This window comes from Mesitornis unicolor, unplaced genomic scaffold, assembly GCF_000695765.1.
Source record: "Mesitornis unicolor isolate BGI_N332 unplaced genomic scaffold, ASM69576v1 scaffold9899, whole genome shotgun sequence".
Taxonomy (NCBI): Eukaryota; Metazoa; Chordata; class Aves; order Mesitornithiformes; family Mesitornithidae; genus Mesitornis; species Mesitornis unicolor.
In genome coordinates, this window is record NW_010209236.1 from 51764 (window position 1) to 62543 (window position 10780).

General features: G+C 38.0%; 1 protein-coding gene across 1 annotated transcript in view; it reads left to right on the forward strand.

The window, feature by feature from the left end:
- Nucleotides 1-10385, forward strand: part of LOC104547219 (citron Rho-interacting kinase-like) — a gene marked incomplete at its 3' end in the record, with an annotated part of 40114 nt that extends 29729 nt beyond the window's left edge. Inside the window, exons 15-21 of the mRNA XM_010192819.1 lie at nucleotides 31-84; nucleotides 1263-1403; nucleotides 1753-1878; nucleotides 4834-4929; nucleotides 6646-6762; nucleotides 7204-7313; nucleotides 10211-10385. Of these exons, the coding sequence (XP_010191121.1) occupies nucleotides 31-84; nucleotides 1263-1403; nucleotides 1753-1878; nucleotides 4834-4929; nucleotides 6646-6762; nucleotides 7204-7313; nucleotides 10211-10385 (819 nt within the window). The remainder of the gene's footprint in view (nucleotides 1-30; nucleotides 85-1262; nucleotides 1404-1752; nucleotides 1879-4833; nucleotides 4930-6645; nucleotides 6763-7203; nucleotides 7314-10210) is intronic.
- Between the last annotated feature and the right edge of the window lie 395 nt (nucleotides 10386-10780).

Consider the following 10780-nt stretch of genomic DNA (forward strand, 5'->3'; position numbering starts at 1 on the left):
TCTTTCCCCAATCTTTTCATTTAATTGTAGATCAATACCGAGCAGCAGGCCAAGATCCAGGAGCTGCAGGAAAAGCTGACAAAGGTAATGTCTGGGTGGTGAAAGAGTATTTTCCACAAGATTCTCCAGTGGAACCTTAATGCAGAGGAGGGATGCACTTTGTTTTACCCTCAAAAATAGAATTAGTCATAGCATGGGGGATGATAAGGAAAAGGGGGTGGGTACTGGTATCTGAAATCATTGGTGTTCTCAATATGCTTTTGGCTCTTGAGACATGTCAACGGTGTTTATTTTTACAAATGAAGCTGAGTCAGAACTGGAGTAGCGTAGAGAAACTTTCATCTGAAAGGCCAGTTTGGGTATGCCACATGCAATGCACTGGTTCCTTGCTTCTGAAGACAGGGTACAGATACTTGTAGCTCACTCATAAAATACACATTGGACTTGGTTTACTCTCACAGTATACTCTCTTTTAATTGCAAAAATCACTTTCCAGTTCAGTTATTCACAGTAAAATGTTGAATGTTAAGGATTCACAGCAGAACTCAAATACCTTAGCAATGTAAGGTGAAGGAAGTGCATGGTATCTAATGTTAGCGGTTGTGGTCAGACTGTCACTTAAGAAGACACGGTAAGAAGAGTGGGGGAACTTCTTTTATTGGGATCTTTCAGCAAAAAAGAAAGAGGTTGTCATAATAATCCACTGAGAGAGCTTTTCAAACTTTGTACCTGATGAGAGGGGCCTTTTTCAGGGGTTGGTGATTTAGAATATGAATAGGAGGCCAAAATTGTGTAGAAATAGTACTTCTAATATTTCAAAACAGTCCTATTTTAATCACCCTTTGCCTTTTCTCCTTTCGTTAATTCTAAGGAATTATCTGCAGACTAACATGTTATTCTCCTAGTGTTTTAGTAAGAGTACTTTGTGTTCTCTTTCCAAGAACTTGAGCTGAATTTGGGGATAGAATTTACTTTTAGTACATTAGAGACAGTTAGAAACTTGCAGTACAGCAAGACAGACATGAAAATCTCTTGGATTTTCAGTTTGTTGTGAAACAGAAAAGAATTATCTAACAGAAGTTAGAATTTGGGTTCCTGTATGTGTTTGTAAGTTGTCTTAATTTTAGACTGCTAGGCCAAAGTTCTGTAGCAATTTTATTCAGAATGTTGACCATCTCGAGGTTATGAACTTTTCACATACCACGTTTTTGTGTTTTTCTTACAATACCTTTTTTATTCCCCGTTTCCCTTTGGACCTTTAGGCTGTGAAAGCTAGCTCAGAGGCAACTGAACTTCTTCAAAATATCCGTCAAGCAAAGGAGAGAGCCGAGAAGGAGTTAGAGAAACTGCAGAATCGGGAAGATTCAAATGAAAGCATGAAGAAGAAATTGCTTGAAGCAGAGGTGAGTGGAGAACGTCTCTCTAGAGTAAATGAGTTACTGGGATGTGTCGCAGTTTGGGAACCCTGGTATGGACAGCTGAACAGCCTGTATTCATGGGAAAGTGACGTTAGACATTAATCCATTTGTAATTAAAAAAACATATTTCTTTGAAGAAAACGGAGAGGCTTTTTATTTTCAATGAGTCAATAAGGACGTGTGTTTAGCATAAGGGATTTGAGGCATGGTGAGGATTTCAAATATAAAAGACCACCATATATTGATTGCTTCAGCTGACCTTTTCCAGAGGCTGCTCATTTCTTTGTGATAATGCAGAGCTGGTCAGCCTAAATGGCAGTTAATTGCTCTACAGGAACGGCGCCATTCTCTGGAGAATCAAGTGAAGAGATTAGAAACTGTGGAACGAAGAGAAAACCGTCTAAAAGAAGATATTCAGACTAAATCTCAACAGATTCAACAGATGGCAGAAAAAATTCTGGTGAGCAGAGGTGAAAATGAAAGATAAAGGGTAAGAGTTTGTAAGAAAGGGGTAGGAAAGGAACGGAAGACATAGAATTGCATTGAATAAGGTGGAAATTGTTGAATAAAAGGATTTGTTTCTTGTACCAGCCATACTGGAAAAAGCTTAAGTGCTCAAATTCTGTTTGTGCCTTCAGTTACAAATTCACTCCTGTACCTTTAGTCTTAATACTACTTTAAAATTCTAGTTGTCTCAGTGGGTGCACTTTTAAGTCAACTTAGTAATATTTAAAGTTATTACCTAATGATTGCTTCAGAAGCCAAACATTCTTGGGACATACTGCAACAATAAAAACATGGATGTCTAGCTTTTAAACTAAATTGCAAAGGAATTTAGAGGCCAGATCTACTAGAAATGCTTACATTTTGAAGCAGAGAGAAATTAGTCATCTAAACTGCTCATCTCCAAAGATAATATTTGTCAGGAATCCATTTTCACCCACCTACCTTCTCTGTTGGCAATTTCTTGTTTCTCTCCTTGTTAAACCTATTAAATCTTTATAGTGAGTTGGTACGTCAGTCTATAGTGAACCAAGCAGAGCGTGTTTCTAAACTTTTACTTCCCTGGGACAGGAAGCATAATTTTATAGTGGAATAATTAAATAAATTTTGCATTTCTCATGAGTTCTCTTTTTGTGTTGCCAATATGACAAGGAAAAAAAGATTACTTTGTACTGGTAACAATCCTGAGCATAGACACACCTGAAGAAGGACAAATGGAAATGTATAAATAATGGTATTTGGGCTCAACAGGTGACCCATACTTGTTCTGGGTAATAGCTGCATATGTAGGCTTTAGCATCAGAATGCCCGAGTGCTCTCAAGAAAAGGTAGAATCAGTTCTTTAGTAGTGCTGTCTCTTTCAAATTGTTTTGATAACAACATGAGTGCATGGTAAGTGGGAGACTATGGTTTTGCTGGGCACAGAGCCAACTTTATGTTTAGAATTGGCTTAAAATTTCAAATTGTTTCATAACCCTCTTGAGTATATTTGGGGATTGTTCCTTGGTTTCTCTGTGGAGGAGAAACTGGAAGGGAATGCAGAAATACCGACTAATTGTTTTACAGCATGGGATACGTTTAGCTCTTCTTATAGATAGTTTCCATGGAGTTCTGACAGAATGTTGGAGACATACAGAAGTATTTTATAAAAAGGACAAACAGGCATTGAAGAAATAATCCTATAGAGTCTTTCTAGTCCCTTGCAGCTCAGATCTGGGACCACAGGGCAACAGTTTTCTTTTTTCTCCACTTCTACCCTGTTTGTTCCCTCAAGGTGATCTTTTCAAACACTTTTTACTTTTCCTGGTATAGAAATGTGGGAAGGGAGCTGAAGATACAAAATTGCATAGAATAAGTGGAAGTTGTTGCATAAAGGCATTGGTTTTGTGTACACTCACCTAGCAGTACCTGAGAAGTACCTGCTGATCTGCCTGTAGAGAACTGAATAAGAATTAAGAAGCAAGTTAGAGAAGATACTTGCGACTGCTTGAAAGTGTAGATCATTGCTGTGATGCTATGTTATGAAGCTAATAACCAAGTTAGTGCTACATAGAGAATAGTAAGTGAGAACTGGAATGGTAAGAGATTACCTTTTTAAGCCCACACTGGCTGTTAAGTGCCACTGCAGAAGCTGGGAAAGCTTCTGCTACAATATGAGCAGTCTAATGCTGGTAGCTTTGAAGCTGCTGCTGATCTGGTTGTCTGATTCTCTGCCAGGACCTGAAATGTGTGGGCTTCTGGAGGAGGTGAGTTGTCCCTCTTGTTGCTGGGAGACATATTTCAATTGCAAAAAGCAGCAATCTCCATTCCTTGCAGAAGTGTCGGGTACTAGGCACTGTAGATGACCTACTTTTGATGAACCTCCTCTTTGATTCTCCCTTCTGGAAAAAGAGGTCTATTGCAATTGCTGGAGCAAAAAAGTCTTTGTGTGTTTTCAAGATGAGGAAGATCAGAAAAGAGAATATGAAAAGAGCTAAAGTAGAAATATCAGGAAATTTTCCTGTGCTATGCAGTAACGAAGGCAGAGAGGAGACCTGGATGCATCCCAGAACCTGAACTTGTCTATGTAAGAGTCAACTCAGTGGTAGTGAATAACAGACCTGGATCTGCCTGTTGTTCCAAGGAAATTGCTGGAATGGCAAATATGACAGTGAATAAGCATAAAGTTTGAAGCTCAACTCTTGGAAGGTGTCCTGTTGAAAGGTGATTGTAGATATACCCTGAATAATACAGTCAAACAGCAGAAATAGTGAACTTCTGAGATAAAAGATTATTTAAATCCCTACTGTGCATGGCTCAAACTATCTGATATGAAGTAATGAGGTTAAAAATATTCTGCTATGTTCTGCCATATATATTGCATCCCGCACTTTTCATTGTCCAAGCAATTTATAGTTATTCTGACAACATTCATCTGAGGAATATAGCAAAGTAAATATTATTCCCACTGCAAGAATATAGAATGAAAAGCATAGACAGCAGTGCCCCATTACTGAGGTCTTCTGTGAGAAAACAAGTGAGAGACCTTGTTAAAAATAGATCTGAACTTCCTGTGATGCCATTGCAGCTGCAAAGTGTTTATTACTGCTTGTTTTCACAAAATAACCTTGGCCCATCTTTGAGAATATTTTACTGCGGAATGGAGATTCTTACCATGGAAGTAGAAATCTTTGTCTTTAGCAGTGTATGTCCTCTACAGTGTATGGCCAATAGCAATATACAAACCTTAAAACTGATAATGTGCAGCTCTCATGTTTTTTTTACTATCACAGCCCTGGTCTTGGGATTCCTGTAGGGTGAAGCCTTAAGAAAAAAAGGGAATGAGTGAATGAATGAATTTTTGGTACCTGTGTAACACATACACACAGCACCTATTTCTTTATGTCTGAATATGAATCTCTGCTGCTTTTAGGAGCTGGAAGAAAAGCATCGTGAGGCTCAGATCGCAGCACAACATCTGGAGTTGCAGCTGAAACAGAAGGAGCAATTCTATGAGGAAAAACTTAAAGTAAAAATATCTTCTTATTGTTTTCCTGCAAGCTTTTGTGGGTAGAATGAGTTCAGAGAAAAGCAGTTGCCTTTGGGCTCAGATTGCTTTGTCTTATGAGTTGCCTTCTTGCTTACCACTACTGAAATGTTCAGAGTTTAGTAGAATCTGAGTAATAGTCCATGCTATTGCAGCTTATCTGTCTTTAGCACTGCATCAAGACAAGTGGCGTTTGAAGACAGAACTATAGGCAGTTGTTGATTGTTAGTTTGACTGTTGCTGACAAAATAATACTTAATGCTATTGGATCTCACATCTCGAAAAAGCTTTCAGTTCCTACTGATGGTTTTCTGAGAGTATTCACACAGCCTGCCTGCAGGTTTTAAATTCAGCAAATACCAGAGCGTTTCTGAAATTCCATCTTCTTGGAGCTGGAGCATCTGCCAAGAAGCCACAGAAACCACCCACTTTGTTTTTGTCTTTTCCAGGGTAGCATTAGACTTTAACAAACAATTAGAAATGGATTCATAGAGACCATCTAAAATTAGGAAAAACAAATTGGGTAATAAGGATATGTGCACTAGCTAAGGATTTTTTCCAAAAAACCTGCAGTAAATGCATTTTGTAAGAATCTTTGTTTCTATTAAGCATAATCTGCTTTCAGTAATCTTTATCTAGTACGTTTACCTAGGACTTTAATTCTACATTTCAGCTTAAATGCGAGAGGATGTAGTCTATTTAAGAGCAGAGAAGGAAGTTCAGTGGGAGAAATATGAAGGAAAAAATAAGGAAGGTTTCCTGGCAGACCAGAACGTGTGGTAATCAGTAATGAGAGGAGAGCAATAGAAGGCAGGAAGATCAGAGGTAGAAGTTGGGAAGGGAGAAGTGGTGACATAAAAACCACAAAAGAGGATAGGGATTGGAAGAAGAATTAAAAAGAGGCCCAGTGTATTACAGGAATAGGATATAGGGTTTAGTAGGAGGAATCGGGAAGCCAGGTGAAAGAGGTTCAAAGGGCTGAAAGAGAACATGGGGTGTTTGAAACTGAAACAGTAAAATATACCTGTGGTGTCCAGACTTTATACCTTTGAAAACTTGTCTTTGAAGGAAATGACCTTCAGTTTAACAACTGATGTAAAACACTGGCCATTCATTCATAACGTGCTTTTTAAAATTATTTTAATTTTTTTTTAAATTAACTGTTAGTTACTTTAGTTCTGTTCCTAATGACTAGTAGTCATGCCACAAAAGAAGTCTTCTAGCTCTTTCATTTGCTGTGTCCGACTTGAATTCATGGCGTGTCAGTTGCCTCCTCATGCATCCTTACAGAACTTAAAAGTTACTTCTAAGCCATGTTGGTAGAGCAGCCAGAGGATGTGCACTTCCTTACTTCATCTACTATACATACTGGGGTATAGAGTTTTTCTGTTGCATTAGTCTGGAATAGTTATTAAACACAGTTTATATGACTTAAAATAATAATTTTAAAAATCTGCAGCGTCTTCATAAAATTCCATCACTAAATTCAGTGCTCAGAGATAACTGAACTTGATAACAAGCTCCTTTTTGGAGCTTGCTCTTCCATGGATTTCATGCAACTGCATCTTGGATTTAATTTAGCTTGAGATATGATCAGTTTGTTAAAAAAAGTTCTGTCTTTCTTGATGGTTTTCTTTCTGCTTGCCCTTTGCCCAGTGAAACAGATATAATTTAGACAAAAGAAATGTCTTCATTTAGGTGTTGGAAAATCAGATGAAGAAAGATCTTGCAGATAAGGAAGCACTTGAGAATATGCTCAGAAGACATGAAGAAGAAGCACGTGAGAAATGTAAAGTCCTGGCTGAACAGAAGGCGGTATGTGTGCTTGAACGGGAAATCAAAGCATTTTAAGAGTAGCTTTCTGAGACTGATTCCAATCAAGAGAGTCTCGTGAGGTTTTGTAGTGCTGATGGTCTGTTTTGAAGGAAATACACGGATTAATACTAGTTTTAAAAGATGACATGCTTTTTTGATTCAAGGTATCTTTAAGAATATTTCCTTAAAAGTAGCCATGTAGCTTGCTGTGTACCCATCATTTTGTGCATTGATAATGTAATGGTTGCTTTCTCCTAATATGAAAGCAGTAGAAAGTAGTTGTGAATAACTGCAGTAATTGCATCTGTGACGCTCTTTTGGCTATTCGATGGGTTTAATCTTACTGCTTTTTGTTTCTGGAAGAAGTTCAGTTCAATTTAAACATAGTTTTTATAATCACTTCTGCTGTGCAGTCTCAAAGGCATGTTTGCTCTGTTTCAGATGATCAATGCGATGGATTCGAAGATTAGGTCACTGGAGCAGAGAATAGTGGAACTGTCTGAGGCCAATAAACTGGCAGCAAATAGCAGCCTCTTTACCCAGAGGAACATGTAAGTAGAGCAATGCTGTCATACTGGTCACTACTGAACAGTTCTCAGCAAGATCTGTTCTCTTTATGTAGAATTGGTTCTTTCTGCAGGCCCGCTGTGCTCCCTGCTTGTTTTTCAGTGATGCAGAAATAACGCTTGTTCCTCAAATAGTTGTGGTTCACTGCGTGTTTTGTGTTTCCTCAAACGTGACTAGGAAAATTGGTTTGTATTACAGTGTTTACTTTGGAGCCTTTCCTAAAGCTGGTGCTTTGTGTAAGTTTACCAAACATGTTGAATGAATAATTGAAATCTCTAAAATTCCACTGGAGAAGCATATATTCCTTTTTTAACACACCTGTTGCTCATGGATATATATTTTCCTTGGTTCCTGTGGCAGTTACGTGATGTTGAAATTGAAAACATTAAACACCTTTCACAACCATCCCATCCTGCTGTGATGGATGAGAAGACAAGTAAGAAAGCTCGATTTTTAAGCTAAGAGTTTTTCTGCATTTTTTTGAATTGCCAATGGCAAGGGTGAGATATTTTGTTACTGAAATGGGCACAAGTAATGTGAAGTAGGAGATACCTCAGTGTCAGCTTCAGAGCGCTGCTTCAGTTCATTTTGTTTTCTTCCTAACCCAGGCAGCACTTGCGTGTATTTCTGTTGCCTTATCAGCCTCTCTTTAGTTCTCATCAATGACTGCTATAATGGTCAGGATCTAATGTCATCTTGAATCACTGTGTAATCAGCAGTTGTTCTTGTGATTAATTCTTATTTACTAACATAGAGGAAATCTATGTTAGATCTGTGTCAGATCTTTTTGTCTGCCTGAACTTAATTTTGCTTTAGATTTTAGCTGAGTTTCCCTGTCCTTATAATGATGTTTTTCCTTCATAAATGACTTAAAGGCATTCTACTTTCAGTATAGTAAAAAGTGCAGATTGTTTAATATGGCTGCAAGTTAGAGATTCATCAGCTTTGGCTGTCTGCAGAAAGGTATTTAGTGTCTCTCAACTGCTAGATGCAATGTCAGGTAGTCTCTCTGTGGGAAGTGCTTGGATAGGCTCACCTATAATATTGAACAGACTCACGGACGATTTTTGGCAAAGAGCTGGTTTGGTGTTTTTCCCTGTTTAGTGGAGATTACGCCTCCAGATATTTAATGGCTCCAGTTTTTGTTGTATTTGAAATATCTAGCAAGTTATTTTAGCCTGAGCAGCCAAAAATATTGACAGAAATAACTGAGAAATTTAATGGTGTTTCTCTGTGCTCCAGATGACCACCAGTTAATCGCCCAGCAAGTTTGTTTAGGCAGTGAAAGCCGTAACTTGCCTTCAGTCTGAACTAAAACAGAAGTATTGTCTTAACTGTTCCTGTGAAGCACAAGTGAGGTCCAGTGTCACAGTCAGCGGTGCTGAACTGAGTGTAAGGACTTAGCTGAGCTCGATGCACTGACTCTGAGAGCAGGTTGCTTGACTGGAGACCCGTATAAAACACAAAAAAACTATAATAATGTTTTAATATACGACTTGGAATAGATTATTGAGAGACATGTTGTCAAGTGATGTAATTTTGCAGGATTGGTCAAAGACATGACAAAATTAACAACATTTTAAGAGAAAACTGCTTTATTATGCATGCAGGTAGCTAATGAATTTGTATTTTGTGAACTGTGGTGGGGAAAATGTATAAATCTGTTGTTGGACTACTTTGAATCCACAAAAACTCCAGCTAATCTGAGCATGTTTGAAGAAGAGAACCAGTGATTAAAGCCTTCAGAGGAGAGGGAAACTCTGCTAGCTTTTGTTCCATCACTACTGAGGAAAGTAATGATTATCAGGTTCCTGAGAAGATAGCCCAGCAAACAGTAGGAAGTGAAATAACGCCATTTGGCAGTTCTGGCTGGCTATAATCTGTAAAGGTAAATTAGAAAAAGAGGGTGAAAGGGTGGTTGTGTGTGCAATGCACAGAAATGTGAGTCAGAAGACTTCAGTTCTATTTTTAGTTTTGTTAAGTCTTCCCATTTGATCTTGGGCAACCCACATAATTTCTCTGGGATAGGATTAATAACAGCTCATCTCACAGTGAACTTCTTAAAATATTAATTCATTAATATATGTAGAGCTTTGTGGGACTTCTAAGTAGAAAGCACACTATGAGGCAGAATTTTCCAATGCATGATAAAATGATTCCAGGAATTGTAAATAATGTAGAAAGACCTTTTTTATTTATTTTTTCTAAGAGGGTATCCATTTCAAAGTCTTATGGTAATAATTAATCATTGCCAGCTCTCAAAATTCTTATGAGCACAAGTAATTATTTTTGTTCACTTTGTAGAGCAAAACATTGATCAGAGGCAACAAAGCTTCGCTTCGATGTAGCTCAAGGTCTAGGTCCAGTGCAACTTAAAAAAAAAAAACAACACGCCAAAAACCAAAAAACCCCCCCAAACCACACACAACAAAACCCAAACACACTACCTCCCGCCAAACCCGAAACCATAGGATTTCTCTTATCTCACAGAAATGCAGTGTGTGAAAGCTACTATTCTTAGCATTCATTTTTCCTGTCTAGACAAACATGTAACAAGGAATTGGTGAAATGAGAAGAATGAGCTGTAGCTTAAATATTGTTCTAGATGACTGTGTATGAGATTAATTTTTCTGTGCAACTTGCGAACGTGGAATTGTAGTGCTCTGGGCATATGTTGATGAATGGTACATGGATCTTTTGCAGACAGGAATAAAGAGGTTTAGTGTTTTGGGTTTTTTTTCAGTTGTGATGTAGAATTTAAGCTATGAACTTCACTATTCTACTTAACAGAAAACTTGTATATTCTTCCTCACTTCACCCCAGTGAAAGGATATAAGTTAAGGACGTTTTGGGTTTGTCGCTTCTGCTTTTCTCCTGTCAGGAAAGCCCAAGAGGAGATGATTTCAGAGCTCAGGCAGCAGAAGTTCTACTTGGAAACACAAGCTGGAAAGTTAGAGGCCCAGAATCGAAAATTAGAAGAACAATTGGAGAAGATGAGTCACCAAGATCACACTGACAAGAACCGCCTGCTGGAGTTGGAGACCAGGCTGCGAGAGGTGAAAACCTGGGTTTAACCCCTCCAAACAAACTTCCTTAAATGTGCCCCATTTTGAGTATTACAGTGCAAACTAGAATTAAGTTGGTTTAGGTCTGTATGTCATAAAAATGGTATTTTAAGGTGTATTAATTTAGTTTGGCCTGGCAGTACTTTTTCTTTCCTAGGTGTAAAACAAAATAAAAAATAGAATTGCTCGTTAAAAGGAGATAAAATTAAGTATTAAGAATTTGTCATTCTTGGACCAAACTGAATCTGAGCTTTTAGATCATCTTGCTTTCTCAATGATATTTATGTTTTTTGTACGATATCCTTATAGTGTTGTCCAGCTAGAGTGGGTATGAGGTAGAGAATAAAAGCTTAGCTGTGTGCAATGACCAGCTTAAGTATGGCCTT